This window comes from Bos indicus x Bos taurus, chromosome 23 (assembly GCF_003369695.1).
Source record: "Bos indicus x Bos taurus breed Angus x Brahman F1 hybrid chromosome 23, Bos_hybrid_MaternalHap_v2.0, whole genome shotgun sequence".
In the NCBI taxonomy this organism is placed as follows: domain Eukaryota; kingdom Metazoa; phylum Chordata; class Mammalia; order Artiodactyla; family Bovidae; genus Bos; species Bos indicus x Bos taurus.
In genome coordinates this window covers 34,426,840-34,446,813 of record NC_040098.1, presented here as the reverse complement: position 1 = coordinate 34,446,813, position 19,974 = coordinate 34,426,840, and the positions used below count along the sequence as shown (strand labels likewise).

General features: G+C 41.1%; 1 protein-coding gene across 3 annotated transcripts in view; it reads right to left on the bottom strand.

Moving 5' to 3' along the window:
• DCDC2 (doublecortin domain containing 2) overlaps window positions 1–19,974 on the bottom strand; it is a 149,380-nt gene that overhangs the window by 76,715 nt on the left and 52,691 nt on the right. For all 3 annotated transcript variants that reach the window (XM_027525368.1, XM_027525370.1, XM_027525369.1), the window contains 3 exons: window positions 17,865–18,011; window positions 16,040–16,094; window positions 3,866–4,025 (listed from right to left, as the gene is read on the bottom strand). In XM_027525368.1, the coding sequence (XP_027381169.1) occupies window positions 3,866–4,025; window positions 16,040–16,094; window positions 17,865–18,011 (362 nt within the window). The remainder of the gene's footprint in view (window positions 1–3,865; window positions 4,026–16,039; window positions 16,095–17,864; window positions 18,012–19,974) is intronic.

Genomic DNA, 19,974 nt, shown 5'->3' with positions numbered 1-19,974 from the left:
TGCTCTGAAGGAAGCATAGTTATGCATCTTAACTCTAAAATTTTAACACTTAGAAATAAAATTGGATAGATTACATCATTCCAAATTTAAAATATTTTAAGTATCAAAAACTGTTTCATCTCTAAAATAGAATTCTTGCATTTTTTGATGTGATATTTGTATATATTGAGAATTGATAATCACAATAAGTCTAGCCAAAATCTGTCCCCATTCATGGTTACAAAATTTTTATTCTTGTAATAACTTTTAAGATCTTCCCTCTTAGCAACTTTCAAATATGCAATGCAGTATTAATTTCCTGCATTTTTTGGCTCATTATCTTGATTCTCTATATACCTTTCCTTTCATTTTGTTTCAAGTTTTTATTGCTTTTCCCTTTCTAAAGAATAAGAGCCCTCTGGAGGCACAAATGTCCAAAATCACACACTTGGTTCTAATTACTAAAACAGATGCTATTAAAGCAAAAAGCAACTGCAATAATAACTGAATTTGGAGACTGAAGGAGGAAAAAGAAAGAGAGAAATAAAGACCAATATTTTTGCTAATATAACCTAGAAAATCGCCTAAAGCCAAAGACATCTGGAGGGAGATCTGATAAGGAGAAACAGCTCAATTTTCAAAAGTAGGGATTTAAGCTAATATCCTTAAACTTATCAAGTGATGATTTAATCTTGTAAACGGTACAAAAGCTTTTTTTCATTTTCCCTGGGAAAATTGTTTTGGAAGCCAAGATTCATTTTCCAGGTCATATGTTCTTTCTATCAAGATGAAAAGATACAAGATGCTTCGTCTAAACTCTTATATATGCTTCTAAATCCACGGTATAGGCCTCTTGTGCACATGTGCATGCTAAGTTGCTTCAGTCATGTCCGACTCTGCGACTCCATGGACTGTAGCCCGCCAGGCTCCTCTGTCCATGGGATTCTCCAGGCAAGAACACTGGAGTGGATTGCCATTTTCTTCTCCAGGGGATCTCCCTGACCCAGGGATCAAACCTGCGTCTCTTACGTCTCCTGCACTGGCAGGCCGGTTCTTCACCACTAGCACTACCTGGGGAGCCCGAAAGCCTCTTACTGGGAACGAGAATTCCCCAAACCTTCATTTAAAAGACACCAGCCATTGTCCTATGTAACACCGGGATATAGCGGTGAAAACCTACTATCTACACATTATAAAACCACATTGCAAACTGTACTTAAAATGGGCAATTAAAACCAGTGCAGATTCTCTAAAGACTGGGGAAGAATAGCTGAGGGCTTCTACATTTTCTTAGCACTTTAAAAATGTGACTTGTTTCCGTGTTCAACATGTTTTGGTTATTTTCACCCCCACAGATGAAACTATTGTTGAAAACTATTTGTGGGGACTTCCCTGGTGGTCCAGTGGTTAAGACTTTGCTTTCCAAAGCAGCAGGTAGGGGTTTGATCCCTGATCAGAGAGCTAAGATCCTACAAGCCTCACAGCCAAAACACTAAAAAAACTCAAAACAGAAGCAATATCATAACAAATTCAATAAACACTTTAAAAATGGCCCACATCAACAACAAATCTTTTAAAGAGATACTTGAAAATATGGGGAGAAAATCTTTAAAAAAAGAGAAAACTATGAATTTCTACAAAGGCAAAAACACTGATAATTCAACTTTTTAATAACGGTTATTTTCCTGTAAAACATGGAAATGCTGATTCAGCCTCTTGTGTTTCCATGTTTCCATGAGTGAAATAACCTGAAGAGATGATGGTCCCCTCTTTCTTGAGGGAAAACTGCTAAATCTAAAGATTTTCAAAAAATAAATTGAGAGCAGGAGCTAGGATTTTCATAAGCCAATAAGAGCCACACAGAAAATAAGCAAGTAACATTTCATAAAAGCCTTTAATCAAAAATGATTCATGAAAAGTTTAACATGAGTCTTGTTTTTTAGTGGATTTTAAAATATTACAGAGACATCTATTTTGTAACTTCCATCATTCATTCACCGATATTTATTAAGTGTCTCATCTTTCAGACCTAGTTATTGGGGGTTAAAAAAATAAACTAGTAAGACATATCCCATGGCCTTGATGGTTTTCCAATCTAGTATATAAGGATTAAAATAAACCCTCTATTATGTTTAATGTTCACATGTAAGGCATGCTTTTCAGGCTAGCTTTTTCCTTTGGTGCCTGCCATACAACAATGGTAAAGAATCTGCCTGCAATGAAGGAGACCTGGGTTCAATCCCTGGGTCAGGAAGACTCCCTGGAGAAGGGAATGGCAACCCCACTCCAGTGTTCTCGCCTGGAGAATTCCATGGACAGAGGAGCCTGGCAGGCTACGCAGTCCATGGGGTCGCAAAGAGTCGGACACGACTGAGCGACTAACACTTTCACTTTTTCCATACAACAAGCATTCACTAAACATTCATTGACTACATTTTACCCTGGCTTCCCCACTTCATGGTCACTGGAAAGGACTGAACAAACTTAAAGATAAAATCAAAATTATAAAGATAAATCTTAATATGAACCCACATGTTACAGAAAGCTAATGGGGCCAAAGAAAGTTAAATGACTTGCCCAAAGTCAAGAGCAGAACTGGGACAAGAATCTAGGACTCTGGGCTTCCAGCTAATTATCATTTAAATCTCTGAAATCTTAAGCCCCCTCCACTTTCTTCTCTGTGGAATTGACTCCTTCATTTCACCTGCTCTTTTAACTTCATCTCGCACGTCTCTCTTCTGACCCTGTAACCATCTGAGCAGCATCTTCTAAGCCCTCACACAAGTTTGTGCTCTCTCCTTAGCAGAGAACCCCACATGAGCTGTGATTCTAATGTGACACTTTGTATGGACTTTGAAGTGAGCTGGAGCTCTCAGGAGGAAGACAGAGCTCTGGCCATGAATCTGAAACTTGATCCCATTCACCCCTTTTCAGAGCAGCCCAGCACGTCTTCCTGCGGAGGTGAGTGGATCCCAGGGGGAGGGAGAAGCAGTCACTCCTCCAGCGGTGTCCCAGCCAGCCCAGCTGCCCACAGCATCACCCGACACTCATGTGTTCACCCCACTGAGACCACGCTTGGAGTGAAACCAAAAAGAGCCCATCTTCACAAAAAGCTAATGTGAAAAGGTCACAATTCTGAGAGCATGCCTCCTTAGTCAACCCCATGGATCATACAGACCATGGCATACTCCAGGCCAGGAGTGGAATAGGTAGCCGTACCCTTCTCCAGGGGATCTTCCCAACCCAGGAATCGAACCCAGGTCTCACACATGCAGGTGGATTCTTTACCAGCTGAGCCACCAGGGAAGCCCTAGTTTATCACACTTTTATCCTATAATCTTGTATTAATGCAAAATGCTTTAAATTATTTTATACCGTCTCTCAACTGGTAATGCAAGGTATGTAACTATTAATAATTCAGTACATAGTGTTTATTGGTAAAGTTGTGTGGGTGTTCTCTTGGATATCAGTGAAACGCCTTTTTGAAAAAGTGATCTGTGACTTAAAAGCAGTTAGTAATAAATGTGAACAAGAGTTGTAGACACACAAATAAGAGAGATCACAAGTAGGTGGTAAAAATATTAATCAAGCACTTTTAGCTGGAACACAGGATGGTAAAATTTACCTTTCTCAATAAGAACACTCAAGAAATATTTTCTCTTGAAGCGTATCCTCATAGCACAATTGCTAATTACAACTAGAAATTAAGTGTGAAAAATACCAGCAATCTCTCATACACAGAAAGTCTTCTTTGAAAACTCTCATAAGTGACAAATACTCTGTGAGTCCAGGAAAACAAACAGATCTACTTACAAATTAAAACTGTATCACAGCCTTAAGATAATGATCATCAGTAATAACAATATAATAATAATAACAAACTTACCACTGTTTGGGATTGTTTTCGGTGAACTCTTTAACTTGGCATTTTGTTTCCCTTTCGTGGGTTTTTCCGAATTCACATGTTTTTTCCCTTTCCTCTTTGGGGGCTGAGGAGATGAGTTGTCACTGGATCCAACCGTCGACTTAGACTGGCGATCATTTCCCTACGTGGCAAAAGATTAACTCTTACTATCGGCTGATGAACGCCTTGAGTGGTAAGTACAAGTCACTAACGTGGTGAAAGGGGCAGGGGCCACAGGTGGGCATTCTGTGCTGATTCTGCTTCTATCTATTACCTACATTAAATTCTTCCTGGTGGCAGAGGAAGGGTCTACCAGGGGAAGGAGAATAAAAATAATAGCACTTGAGGGACTTCCCTGGCAGTCCAGGGGTTACAACTTCTCCTTCCAATGCAGGGTGTGCAGATGTAATCCCTGATCAGGGAACTAATCTCTCACATGCTTTGCAGTCCAAAAAAAAAAAACATAAAACAGAAGCAATATTGTAACAAATGTGAAAGACTTTAAAAAAATGGTCCACATCAAAAAATATTTTTAAACAAATAATAGCACTTGACAACTGCTGAGTGTTGATATGTACCGGGTGTTGCTATGAAACTGTCTCACTCAGTCCTCATAACCTGAGAAACAGGTACTGTTATCGCCCCATCGTATAGACAAGCAAATGAGGCTTAGAGGTTAAGCCTGGCCAAGGTCACATAGCCAGCAAGGACCAGAGCCAGCCTGCTGTCTCAACCATCCTCTTCCTCCTGCACCTTTCAGAAGAATCAGCAGATAGCTATTGGATGAGGAATGATGACAAAATCCAGTTTGATCAGCTGATCGAGAAATACCTTTTTAACTAGTTGTCACAGTGAGCACACAGGTACCATCATACAAGCAGACGCACACTGTGCTTAAAGAAAACCTCCGATACTGACTCATCTGTCGGTGACTTCCACCATCTCTATGAATCACAGATCCAGAGCAACATAGACACAAGCAGCTCAAGACCACATACCCCCCACCACCATTCCTGCAAGACAACCCCGCTGACCACACCTATGGCGGTTGCCTCTGATTCCCATGTGCATCTCGAAATGAAGACCTCGCATCTGAAAAGGGGGCTTCCCAGCATGAAGATGAGGTTGAGCTCAGCGGCTGCTGTGGTGGGCTCATGTACAGTTCCTGGGGAGCCACATAAGAGCCACTACAGTGCTGGTCACTGTACCCAAGGAACAGCTGTGCTGATTCTCAGTGCAAGACATTCCCTCCTAACAAGACAGCCTTGGCCTTAGGACACTCAGGTGCTACGCCTACCTGAATGTGTGAGGTGTGAGGCTGCAGGTAGCAGAAATAATGCAAGTTTTAGAGACCCTGACTCAGAGTCACGGCACTGCCACCAACCACCAATGGGACCTTGAGGTAACTAGTTCCTACCTCTTGGAACCTGTTTCCTTATCAATTCAGTTGAGTTCAGTTCAGTTGCTCAGTCGTGTCCAACTCTTTGCGACCCCATGGACCCCTTATCAATTGAATGGGGTTAATGTGCCTGCTGTTAGGTCTCTTACATGAAATGAAATGGTAACATTTATAAAGTAACCGGTATAGTGCCTGGTGGGCTTCCCTTGTGGCTCGGCGGTAAAGAATCTGCCTGCAATGCAGGAGACGTGAGTTTGATGCTTGGGTAGGGAAGATCCCCTGGAGAAGGAAATGGCAGCCCATTCCAGAAGTCTTGTTTGGGAAATCCAAGGGACAGAGAAGCCTGGCAGACTACAGTCCATGGGTTTGCAAAAGAGTTGAACACAACTTACCGACTAAACAAAACAGTGTCTGGCATGTAGTTTTATTCAAAGACTATCAGAGGGCTTCCTCCAAGAGCAGAGAGTTAATATCTTTTTCTTAAAAATCATATCAAATTTACACCATATTGGGTGCAATTTTATGCAACATCTGTACTATGCTAGTATCTGAAAATAAATGTAGTAATGTTAAATAAACAAATCTGCCTAGAAACCTATTATAACTGCTCATTTTAAACATTTAGATATTCAGTCATCCAGAAGTGTTTAAATAGCTTTAGCTATCACCCAATTAAGAATAGAAAATTTCACAGCTTTACAAATGAAGTTATTTATGCTATTTTGTCATAGCCTACAAGAAAATGAATTATGCATAGATTTATTAACAGTATGAAAACTTGTCCAAATCTATAACATTTTTTTGCATAATTTAATTTCCTATTCCAACTGCAATTTAAACATACCGTTTCCACTTAATTATTGCATTAACTGCAACCAGAGTTGGGGTCTTTTTTCTTTCCTTTTCTTCAATGATTATTTCTTGCAAAGCCATAAACTGCCAGGCAGGAGAAATGGCTAATGTGATTACAGTGGAGATTCCAAAAGCATCATATGAGAAGGAAGCATCAGCCTGGTCTCACATTCTAGTCTCTTTTCAAATTAGTTTATTCATCTCAAGATTCTAAAACTTTAAAAGCCTTGAATAAGAGGAGTAACCCTTCTAGCAAGCCTACTAGAATGTTCAGAGGTGCTGTTCAACTTATCAGGACTAAAATGAAACAAAGAAAGCAAAACTCTGGATTTCATCATGAGAGGTTTTTTGTCTTTTTTTAACAGCTGTCTGGGAAAAGTCTTATTCACAAAAGGGGTAAAACAAGGGAGAAACAGACAGTCCATCCTGGGGAGACTGAGGATTCACATGGTTTTTAGCATCAACTCTTTTGCTGAATATACAGGAAGTTCTGATTTACTGCGTTTCTGATGAAAGTAAAAGTGAAGTCGTTCAGTCATGTCTGACTCTTTGCGCCCCCACGGGCTGTAGCCTACCAGGCTTCTCAGTCCATGGGATTTCCCAGGCAAGAGTACTGGAGTGGATTTCCAGGGACACCCAAAAGACCGATTTTGAAAAAAAAAAAAGACCGATTTTGGAAAATCAAGAAAGTTTAGTTGATTCCAATAACTATATGAGGCATAGCTTTGGTAACGGACACTCATGCATTCAAATACTGATTAATGACTAATTGCCAGGCACTTGACAAGAACTTCCCTGGTGGCTCAGGCAGTAAAGAATCCGCCTGCAATGCAAGAGACCCGGGTTCGATCCCTGGGTGGGGAAGATCCCCTGGAGAAGGGAATGGCAACCCACTCCAGGATTCTCGTCTGGAAAATTCTATGAACAGGGGAGCCTGGAGGGTTTACAGCCCGTGGGGTTGCAAAGAGTCAGATACGACAGAGTGACTAACACAGCACAAATTAAACTTAGAAAAAAATAATTGTTTTGTAATTAGAAAACAGGAAAGAATTCAGATGTTTTCTATTTTAAAAAGAAAACACGTTCTATAGCACAGGGAACTCTATTCAATATTCTGTCATAATCTAAGTGGGGAAAGAATCTGAAAAAAATGGATATATGTATATAACTGAATCACTTTGCTATACACCTGAAACTAACACAACACTGTAAATCAACTATACTCCGATCTACAATAAAAAAGAAAGCAAGACTCATCTAAAAACTACAAACATGTGTAATAAATTAACAGACATAAATAGATCATATAGTATAAATTATATACTTATCTATTTACACAGTTTATTATATAAATTATAGATAATACATAGACAAATTATATAGAGAGAGGGAAGGGCAGAGTGACTCATAAATTGGATAGTCATTGCTATTTATGGGGCATAGGGAATAAAATTGTCATCTCATACTGCTATGTTAGTTGATAAGATAACATTACTCAGTAGCTCCTGTGTGCTAAATACTCATCAGATCAGATCAGTCGCTCAGTCGTGTCCGACTCTTTGCGACCCCATGAATCACAGCACACCAGGCCTCTCTGTCCATCACCAACTCCCAGAGTTCACTGAGACTCACGTCCATCGAGTCAGTGATGCCATCCAGCCATCTCATCCTCTGTCATCCCCTTCTCCTCCTGCCCCCAATCCTTCCCAGCATCAGGGTCTTTTCCAATGAATCAACTCTTCGCATGAGGTGGCCAAAGTACTGGAGTTTCAGCTTTAGCATACACTTATCCTTCCAAAGAAATCCCAGGGCTGATCTCCTTCAAAATGGACTGGTTGGATCTCCTTGCAGTCCAAGGGACTCTCAAGAGTCTTCTCCAACACCACAGTTCAAAAACATCAATTCTTTGGTGCTTAGCCTTCTTGACAGTCCAACTCTCACATCCATACATGACCACAGGAAAAACCATAGCCTTGACTAGATGAAACTTTGTTGGCAAAGTAATGTCTCTGCTTTTGAATATGCTATCTAGGTTGGTCATAACTTTCCTTCCAAGGAGTAAGCGTCTTTTAATTTCATGGCTACAGTCACCATCTGCAGTGATTTTGGAGCCCAGAAAAATAAAGTCTGACACTGTTTCCACTGTTTCCCCATCTATTTGCCATGAAGTGATGGGACCGGATGCCATGATCTTCATTTTCTGAATGTTGAGCTTTAAGCCAACTTTTTCACTCTCCACTTTCACTTTCATCAAGAGGCTTTTTAGTTCCTCTTCACTTTCTGCCATAAGGGTGGTGTCATCTGCATATCTGAGGTTATTGATATTTCTCCGGGCAATCTTGATTCCAGCTTGTGCTTCTTCCAGTCCAGCGTTTCTCATGATGTACTCTGAATATAAGTTAAATAAACAGGGTGACAATATACAGCCTTGACGAACTCCTTTTCCTATTTGGAACCAGTCTGTTGTTCCATGTCCAATTTTAACTGTTGCTTCCTGACCTGCATACAAATTTCTCAAGAGGCAGATCAGGTGATCCGGTATTCCCATCTCTTTCAGAATTTTCCACAGTTTATTGTGATCCACACAGTCAAAGGCTTTGGCATAGTCAATAAAACAGAAATAGATGTTTTTCTGGAACTCTCTTGCTTTTTCCATGATCCAGCAGATGTTGGCAATTTGATCTCTGGTTCCTCTGCCTTTTCTAAAACCAGCTTGAACATTAGGAAGTTCACAGTTCACGTATTGTTGAAGCCTGGCTTGGAGAATTTTGAGCATTACTTTACTAGCGTGTGAGATGAGTGCAATTGTGCGGTAGTTTGAGCATTCTTTGGCATTGCCTTTCTTTGGGATTGGAATGAAAACTGACCTTTTCCAGTCCTGTGACCACTGCTGAGTTTCCAAATTTGCTGGCATATTGACTGCAGCACTTTCACAGCATCATCTTTCAGGATTTGGAATAGCTCAACTGGAATTCCATCACCTCTACTAGCTTTGTTCGTAGTGATGCTTTCTAAGGCCCACTTGACTTCACATTCCAGGGTGTCTGGCTCTAGGTCAGTGATCACACCATCGTGATTATCTGGGTTGTGAAGATCTTTTTTGTACAGTTCTTTTGTGTATTCTTGCCATCTCTTCTTAATATCTTCTGCTTCTGTTAGGTCCATACCATTTCTGTCCTTTATCGAGCTCATCTTTGCATGAAGTGTTCATTTGGTATCTCTGATTTTCTTGAAGAGATCCCTAGTCTTTCCCATTCTGTTGTTTTCCTCTATTTCTTTGCATTGATCACTGAAGAAGGCTTTCTTATCTCTTCTTGCTATTCTTTGGAACTCTGCATTCAGATGTTCATATCTTTCCTTTTCTCCTTTGCTTTTCACTTCTCTTCTTTTCACAGCTATTTGTAAGGCCTCCCCAGACAGCCATTTTGCTTTTTTGCATTTCTTTTCTATGGGAATGGTCTTGATCCCTGTCTCCTGTACAATGTCACGAACCTCATTTCATAGTTCATCAGGCACTCTGTCTATCAGATCTAGGCCCTTAAATCTATTTCTCACTTCCACTGTATAATCATAAGGGATTTGATTTAGGTCATACCTGAATGGTCTAGTGGTTTCCCCTACTTTCTTCAATTTCAGTCTGAATTTGGCAATAAGGAGTTCATGGTCTGAGCCACAGTCAGCTCCTGGTCTTGTTTTTGCTGACTGTATAGAGCTTCTCCATCTTTGGCTGCAAAGAATATAATCAATCTGATTTCGGTGTTGACCATCTGGTGATGTCCATGTATAGAGTCTTCCCTTGTGTTGTTGGAAGAGGGTGTTTGTTATGACCAGTGCATTTTCTTGGCAAAACTCTATTAGTCTTTGCCCTGCTTCATTCCGTATTCCAAGGCCAAATTTGCCTGTTACTCCAGGTGTTTCTTGACTTCCTACTTTTGCATTCCAGTCCCCTATAATGAAAAGGACATCTTTTTTGGGTGTTAGTTCTAAAAGGTCTTGTAGGTCTTCATAGAACCGTTCAACTTCAGCTTCTTCAGCGTTACTGGCTGGGGCATAGACTTGGATTACTGTGATATTGAATGGTTTGCCTTGGAAACAAACAGAGATCATTCTGTCATTTTTGAGATTGCATCCAAGTACTGCATTTCGCACTCTTTTGTTGACCATGATGGCCACTCCATTTCTCCTGAGGGATTCCTGCCCACAGTAGTAGATATAATGGTCATCTGAGTTAAATTCATAAACACAAATTTATCAAATGCATAGATAGGCATTTTTTCAGTAAAGGAATTAACTTTCTCAAAGTTACCCAGGTTTGATTTTTCTACTACTGTTTTTCAGATAAAGGAATTAACTTTCTCAGAGTTACCCAGTTTTGACTTTTCTACTACACTGATGCTTGCTAGTTCCCAAGGGAATAGAAACAGCTATCATATGGTTTGGTTCCCTTAAAAAGTCACCTGGAAATAATAGATTATGATTTTATCCCAAAGTGGAAGAAATCAAGCAGCAGCCTCATTTTACGGGGCATACCATGCAAACACTAGACCCTATGTGATCATTCAAGCACTGTCCTGTTTTTTTCCTCACACACATATCAAAATACCTGATAGAAATAGCAAACCTCTGGCTCAGACCAACAGAAAACTAAAAAGAGCCCTTCCATCACCCCCTTGCTCTACTCAAATTGGGATTGTTTTAGATAATTCCCTAGGCTCTTTCCAACAAGCTCCAGTCAACTCAGGTTTCTGTCATTACCACGGTAAACTCACTTGAAGCCTCCATGAACATGTGCCAAAGACACAAAAGCCATAATGCATCACAAAATCCCTCGTAAAGTGATTTTGTGCGGGATTTGCCGCATACAGCAGCACTCACAGCGTGTGTATTTCAGCGAAGCATCCAGGAGACCTTGTGAGCAGGGGACCACACTCAGACTCAGGCTGGTGTTTCTCTGTGTATTTGCTGATGGGAAGTGTGAGAAATCTTTTTATCCAAACTGGACACAGGTTCCCAAAAGGCAAAATGGAGTTCTGGAAGCTTAAGAATCGACCTTTCACCGTGACTTTGTGATACACGGATAATTATGTTTTCTCACCAAAACCTGAGCAATTGCCATATTTGAATCTGTAAATTGCTGCTCACAAGATGTATTCGCTACTTGGGAATTAAGGACAACTGAGGACTCGATGGACAAGAGTTTGGGTGAACTCCAGGAGTTGGTGATGGACAGGGAGGCCTGGCGTGCTGCAAGTCATGGGGTCGCAAAGAGTCGGACATGACTAAGCGACTGAACTGAACTGAGGACAAAGTAAAGGAGTCTTTGGCTCCAACTTTCAAGCACGTCCCTGATTTTATGTCTCTTCCACTAGAGGGTGCTTGGACTCTTTGTGCTGAAACCTCACAGCTAAAGGACAGCCTCCCGCTGGTGGGTTAATTTTTCAAACTTAATAGAACTTCAGAGGATTCAGTTATCTCTTCCTTTTGTTTCCAGGTTAGAATCTCAAAGTACGTGTTTCTGTGACCCGCCCCCCTCCCCGTCTGTATGAGGGGTGACTTCTGGTCTTTTCCTGCTTTGCACAGGGCATTGCCTGGCTGTTTTGAAAGCGTTGCTGGATCCCCCACCAAACCTCCTCACATTTACCCCAAACCCTATTACCCACACTTCCTACCACAAGGGTGGGACCTTGCTGACCCATCACTCTTGCACAGGAGGTTCTCTATGGAGAGTGTAGCAGCTTTCTCTCTCTCTTTTTTAAGCTCTATCCAGCCCCCACCCACACTTCCCTTCATTATGCAATACAGCCATTCCTAGAAAGCTTGCGGAGAAAAGAATTCCTAAAAATCCAACTCTGGGTCCTCTTTGATTTGCATCACAAGTTCAGGGATGCCTTCCCTTGAACTGAACAGTAAGTAGCTCCTTAAGTTGTAAGCCAGCTCACCCATCATCCCCTTCACTCACACTCACCCCGACTCCGTGCCAAGCGGTTAAGAATCTTGAAAATATGTACATTCTGCAGGGAACCAATTAGTTAAAGGAAAGGAGCAAACTGATCCTTCCCTTAAAAAGTTCGTGAGTTTGTGACTTTGGAATGCCCAACGTAGAATATTCTCTCCATGTGGTTCACGGCCAGTCACTCACAAATCCACTAGATAGGTTTCGTGGAACCTCACTGTGTGCCCAGGGGGTTATGCCCCTCTGCTGAATATAATCTCCTACAAGAGGCCCACCCTGGCCACCCAGGGGGTACTGCACCCTCTCTTTCTCCTCCCAGATCCTGATACATGTTTCTTCAAGTTTATCCCGATTAATATCAACTGTGTATTAGTTTGTCTTTTTCCTCCTCCAGAATGGAGGCTTCAGACATTTATGGTTTTCTCTGGAATCTCTGCCTCCCCTTCCCCACAAGCACTATAACAGTTCAGTTCAGTTCAGTTCAGTCACTCAGTCATATCTGACTCTTTGCAACCCTATGGACCACAGTACGCCAGGCCTCCCTGTCCATCACCCAACTCCCAGATTTTATTCAAACTCATGTCCATGGAGTCGGTGATGCCATCCAACCATCTCATTTTCTATCGTCCCCTCTCCTAGTGCTCGGGACATAATATGGACTCAATAGATGGCTCCTGAATGAATGCAGCCATCAGTGACAAGATACAATGTCCCGCCTGCCTCCTGTCCCAGTCGCCCGCATCACTCAGGACTCCAGCCGTCCCACTGCCTCCTGCTGCTATTCTTGCCCCACCCACTTCTTTGCAGACACCACAGCCAGAATGATCTTTCAAAAATAGAAATCAAATGCTATCACTCCCTTCCTCTGCCCCTCAAATGGTAAGGAATCAAATCCAAACTCCACCCATGGCCTGCACCATTGGGCCCTGCCTGCCCCTCCAATCTCATCACAGACCACCCCAGCCTTCTTTCTGTACCCTTTCTTTATGCCAAGCTCTTTCCCGAAGGCCTTTGTGACTGTTTCCTCTGCTATGGAGGCTCTTTCTCCCCTGCCCCCACCCTGTATGGCTGGCTGCTTTACCTCATTAAAGTCTCAGTCTCAGAACATTTTATATCAACAAGTGCCCTGCCACATCTTATTGTCCTCATGGCACTTATCACCACCTGAAATTATATATTCGTTTAGAGACTGATAGTCTGTCTACCCCCGTTCTTCCACCCCGCCCCGCCCCACACAGACACAGGCACTAGAACAAAAGTTCCGTGACGTCTGAAAGCTTGTCACCAATCTCTGCCAGCTGCTTGAAGGAATTCCTGGCACTCAGTAGGTGCTTGTTAAACATGTGTTGGATGGATGGCTGGATGACCAGATAAATGGACAGATGACTCTATAGAATGCTTCGTGAGAAAGCATTGTGAGAAAAGGGACAGACTCTGCTATCACTGTGTTATTCTAAGTCAGAGCATGGCAATATAATGTTGGGTCTTTGCTTGTGTACGAGATGGAAACTCCTCTCAAAACATAACTTTGAGTTCTTAAAGGTCACTTCCTCAAAGAGACCTTTTCCTGACACACATATCTAAATTCTCCTTTTATTTTCCTGCATATGGTTCTATCCTTTTCTCTCATTCTAATCACACTTTGCAATTATACACTGCTTTGTGGTATCGCTTGTATAACTTTGTCTCCTTGAGTAGGACAGAGCTAAGAGAGAGTGTTGTGTCTTTTTGTCTCCTTGTATAACTTTGTATAACTTTGTATATATATAACTTGTATAACTTTGTCTCCTTGAGTAGGACAGAGCTAAGAGAGAGTGTTGTGTCTTTTTGTCTCCTTGTATAACTTTGTATAACTTTGTATATATATAACTTGTATAACTTTGTCTCCTTGAGTAGGACAGAGCTAAGAGAGAGTGTTGTGTCTTTTTGCGCAATACTATCTCCCTGGGGCTTAGTTCTAGGCCAGACACACAGAAGACATAGCCAGTCATCATTAGATGACCCAGTATTCACAGCACAGATTCGAAAGAACTTCCAAACAAGTGAGCAAGAAAGAGGTGCATATATGCCTCCTGTGTATGGATTTGAAAATTGGAAACACATTTTTAATTTAAAAAAAATCAGACATTCTAAATTTCAGAATTATAACCACCTAATCCCAAAGTTCAGTCATTGTGAATGTAAAGACCTGAGTCCTGATCTTGGTTCTGACATGAACTATCCCTGTGATCTGAGTCAGTTATTCAACTACACTTGGTCTCTGTTTAACCATCACCTTTCCAGCTATACTGTGAGGGTTAATGAGCTCCCATGCGCATGGTACATGGAAGAGATTCCACTCCAAAGTCCTGAAGAAAAGCAGAAGGGTAGTCTCCCAAATCTAAATTCCTGGACTTTATTTAGCTTTATGGGCTTCCCAGATGGCCCTAGTGCTAAAGAACTCGCCTGCCAATGCACAAGACTAAGAGACACGGGTTTGCTCCCTGTGACAGGAAGATCTCCTGGAGGAGGGCACGGCAACCCACTCCAGAATTCTTGCCTGGAGAATCCAATGGACACAGGAGCCTGGCGGGCTACAGTCCATAGGGTCACAGAGAGTCAGACACAACTGAAGTGATTTAGTATGCAAGCATACGTTTAGCTTTATGATGGTTACAATGTATTTTTCAGTTACTGGAATACTCTCTCTCCCCTTGCTCTCCATATCCATGAAGTTATGGGTCCTCTGTGGCTCTCACTGTGAGCTCTGCCCCCAACCCTCTCTATGCCCACTTTCCCATCCTCCCACTCAACAGTGTGCTGAAGCCAGCTCCTCGCCAGGCTGTGATGGGTGCGAGGAAAGAACGTCACCATGACATGCCTCTGCTCTTCGACTATGACCGTCACGTGGATGAACTTGCGAATTTTCATCTGATGTCCTCAGTCTCTGCCATTTAGTCTGCAGCTAGATTCCATTTAGTCTGCAGTGATGACATTGATAACTCAATGCATTAGAAATTAAGCAGGTGATTCTTTCCTCAGCTGCCCTCTAATTAGCTATAGTACCACCATTTTCTCAGGCATCCAAGCTCATAAACTTAGCCAAGGTCAGCACTATTTCTTCACACACAAAAAAATCTTTTTCAAGAATTTCACATGATGTTACAGAAAAGGGGGAGGGGAAGGAATATCTAAATCATCATTAGGAGACAATATCATTGTCCAGAAGCCTCTTATTTTACAAGACACCAATTAAGAGTTCTGCTTATTTAATTCAGAAAGGGAAAATGTCAGATCAATTCTCACCTCTACAGGTCAGGAAATTCAACCAAAAGAGCAGAAAGAGAAGTTTCAGCTAAGAAGACCTGTCAAAGCAATACTCCAGCAGGACATAAAGCTTATCCCCATGAGGGGGTATAGATAAAACATACAAACAGGTTAAGAAGTTACCTACTAAATGCCTGTCACAGTTCCCACATAATTGGTATTCAATAGATTATGCTGAATTAACAAATAAATGAATGAACGGTGGATGAAAAAGATTCTGATAAGGACCTAACTATTTAGACTGATTCTCAATCTTTTTAAAAAATATAACTGAGGATTGCCATTCTGTTACATACTCTTTCTTTTTAGTCTTTGTCAGTGATAGAAAATAACACTGGGCGGATCAGTGACGTGGCCTAAAACAGCGTTTCTTCTCACTTATGTATTATTGCCTAGATTTCAAGCTGGTATAAATTTTATCAAGTCTATATATTAGGAAAAAAATTATCTCTTGAAATTCATATTTTAAAAATATTAGCTCTCCTTTAGAAACTTTGTTGTAACGTTAATGTTCTAATGTTGTTTCACATAATTGCTTATATGCCACAAGTTTTATTTCTTTGAATTTAATTGAAACCCAAAGGACAGTCTCTCTGTTATGGTATAGAAATACAGAACATTAATGAGTAAAGTATATGATACTCACACTGCCTTTAGACTTTCTGGATCCTACAATTGGAGGTAGTGAAGAAGTTTTCTGACTGTGAAAACAAATTACAATTTAGAAATCTGAATATTACTCACAAATAATATACAAAGCAAGATAATTAACATCTCAGTTTGTCACCCCGACCTGGAACTCAACTATTTATAGACGTCAGTATTCCGCAATAAGTACCACTGACTTTCCCAATTTCATAAAGACCACAAAACATTTCCAAATTCCATTCCAAAACATTATTGTTTTTAATTGGAGTATAATTGCTTTACAATGTTGTGTTAGTTTCCACTGTCCAAAAGATTCTTAATGTTTTCTTGTATAGCATTTTAGTTGATGCTTACAAATAAATTTAGTACCACCTTTAACTTTTTCATACCACTTAAAATAATCCCTAAATTTTTTATTTGCATTTCAAAAAACAGGCATTTCCCAAGCTGAGTGAGGATTTTGCCAGATTGTGTTTAAGACTAAAAATGATAAAGTTTTTTTTTTATCGTGTCTATCGTATCTGGTAGAAGCACAGAATGGTAAAACACTGGCATTTATATTCAGGGAGTTTCTAAACCAGTCATTCTCACCAAAAATTTAAAAACTGCTCTTCAGCTCTAAGTATTTTCCAGATGTCTCTTTACAGGAAAAGATCCCGCTCGAAACCCAACCGAACCTCTCTGAAAATAAGAAGTCACGCAGTTAAAGGCAAGTTTCGCTGACCTGCCTGAGAAGGCCACCGTGGGCAAGTTTTCTCACCGCCATCAAGTAGAAGCACAAGCTCTCACCGCGGTGCATACTGCGACCCACAGCAGCTAACCCAGTGCTGCTTCTCAGGGCAACGCTGTGAACGACTTGATTTCATGGATGGGTAAGGATGGTTGGCAATAGGTCTGGTAAGTAGTTCTAAAGTGCTAGAAAGCAATGTGCTCTTTGCGATACTTCAAACACCACCCCTGAAACTCCATTCCACCTATTCCGTATTGAGGAACCCTTGGTTAGTCTCTCCATCAAGCTACACGGGACGACAAATCAATGGAGAACACGCTGGTGACGTTCTGCTCTATCTCTGTCACACGTCACCCATCCGAGTAGGAGCAACTACACAAAGTCAGTTTTCCAGCCAAGTAGACACGGAAAAGCAGCGGCAATGGACCGTAGGGCACCATGAGCAAGCCCAAGGGTCCCTGCAAGCAGGGGCCGAGGCTCTTCATGCAAACGCAAGCCTGGGCAGCCCACCTACTGGGCTGAAAGAAGGCCTTCTTCACAAATGCACGACATCTCACAGAGCAAAAGGGTTCTCTATGCATTGTGTGCAATTATAAGGGTAACCTTTAAAATTTTGCCTGAAATAACTATACACCCAGCCCTCCACTTATTTGTATAAAAGAAATATCATTTCTATATTTTACCATTATTATTTTTAAGTAGAAAATATTATTTCTTAACCACCTGTAGATATTTCTCTATGCATCAACTGAAAAATTATTCAATCAAGTTAACATCTTTAAGACTTCTAAAAGCATATGTTATAAGAAGCTCACTGCCCTGTACCTTTTTCACAAATCTAATCTTTATATTTAGTACAAATTCATAAGTGAATGGCTAAAAAATACTATATAGTCCATCACAGATTCCTCAATACCATATTTTTATGCAATAGTTTTCAACCTCCAATCACAGCAAAATAAACAGCGATCAAGGTGTGTCAGACATCCTTTCCTTTCTAACCGATAAACATGATTCTAAAAAACAGCATAAGATTCAATGCTATTTCAAGTGATAACTAAACTATGAGACGCGAGTGAGGATGCAAACATACCCGTAAGACTTTCTCATCGTCGACTTGTCGAAAAGTAATTCACTGTAAGGCAACTTCTTGAACCTATCTCTGCCGACAGCCACATAAAACTGCCCATTCTCCAGCTCTGCTCCACTCTCAACCAGTTTTCCTTCTAAAGTGTAGAGTCTGCCAAAATATGAATGCCAGCAATTCAAATGTTAACAAGCATTTCAAGAACTGCTAAAATCACAGTCAATTAAAAACTCTATTCCTAAATTGGCTCATTTGATACTATGCTAAACACTGAATTATAAATGTCTCAAAGTCATAAGACTCAGCTAAGTACCAATGCAGATACAATTATGGTCTAGCTGTACAGAAACCGGACAGTCTAACATAAGGATCCCCTATTGCTGCCATATTTAGAGTTTAGAGGGAGAAAATTAACTTGTAGAGAATGTGTGTGTGTGTGTGTGTGTGTGTGCATGCGTGTATGTGTGCTCAGTCGTCTCCGACTCTTTTGCAACCGCATGGACCGTAGCCTGCCAGACTCCTCTGTCCATGAAATTCTCCAGGCAAGAATACTGGAGTGGGTTGCCGTTTCGAGAATGTCAAATTTTAAATGAAGCTTGGTTTCCACTGAAGTTTGATTCTTCTCTTTATATCCCATGAGCACTTAGAAAATTTATTTTCTTAATGCACTGTTCAGGTGAACATCTAAGAGCAGCCCTCAGACAGAATTTTCCATAGAAACACACAAGAACTAGGTCAGAAAACAAGAGGTGAGAGGGCAGGAGGTAAAAGAACCCATTGCCAGCATTAATGATGCAGAACTGCATAGCGTTCATGCTTCTCTTTTTTTGCCTTCCGTCATCTTCCCAGAATCAAGGGATTTCACAAGAACCTCCCTTTTACTGTAAAACTGCTGCTGCAAACTACAATGTGTTACTTATTAGGAGAACAGTGATAACCTTGCTAGACGATTTAAAGTGTCCCCACAGTTTGTTTAAAGAGCAAGAAAAAAACAGACGGCTTAGAAAACCACGCCACAAAGAAGACAATGCATGTTTTTGAAGGTGATAAACAAGAGTTAGGAACTGAAAGGATTTTAAGATTATCGTTTTAAAAGTTCTCAGACTTCTTATATCACAAAATTAAGGGTAGTGACATTTGCAAAGAAAAAAAAATCCATTGATCTGTCTAAGCAGACAGGCCGTATCATATGGAGTCAAGGAGTAAAATAAAAGCAGCCACTTAACCCCCTAAAGTGTGTTGGTGTTGAGTTAGTATGAAGATGCTAAAGTAACGCACTTCTATCCCTACAAGTCTAAATACCAACACTTAACCCAGATAATCTGGTTTTCCTGCCTTGACCTAGACCAGCGCCTCTGGACATTATTGACGTTTTGGATCTGATAATTGTAGGAGAGGTGGGAGGCTGTCCTGGGAATTGTAGGGTGTCAACAGCACCCTTGGCCTCTTCCCATGGGATGGGAGTAGTAGCCATCTCTAATCCCTATGACTCTGGACACTGCCAGCAGCCCCTACTGGTAAATCTGCCCCTGGTGGAGAACCTGTTGGAAACCAACCCCTAGATGGAGGCCTAGAGCCATACGTTCTTCTTCTCTCATTTACCTTCAAAAGAGGAAGATCTGAATCCATCATTAACTTTTACAGCTAGAAATTAAAAGACAGCAAAGTTGTGGATCTGGCAACAGCCAAGATTTGACTGGTTTTCTCTACACAGGTAAAGGACACTGAATAAATTCTAGCCTGTGAACTTAGCCTTCTTTTATGCGACTCTTGCTGACCTGCTTTCTTCCTTTGCTACAAAACATGAGAATTATAAACAGGGAGTTGAAAGAATTTGTGTGGGATGTTTTCGATATGTATACTGATGCCCAGGAATGGTCCAACCATAAGAATTACTCATGTTCTGTTTAGCTCAGTTGTAAGGAATCTGCCTGCAATACAAGAGACCCAAGTTCAATTCCCAGGACAGGAAGATCCCCTGGAGAAGGAAATGGTAACTCACTCCAGTCTTCTTGCCTGGAGAATCTCATGGACAGAGGAGCCTGGCAGGTGGGTCCATGGTGTTGCAAGAGTTGGACGTGACTTGGCAACTAAACTACCAGCAGGTATTTTTAAC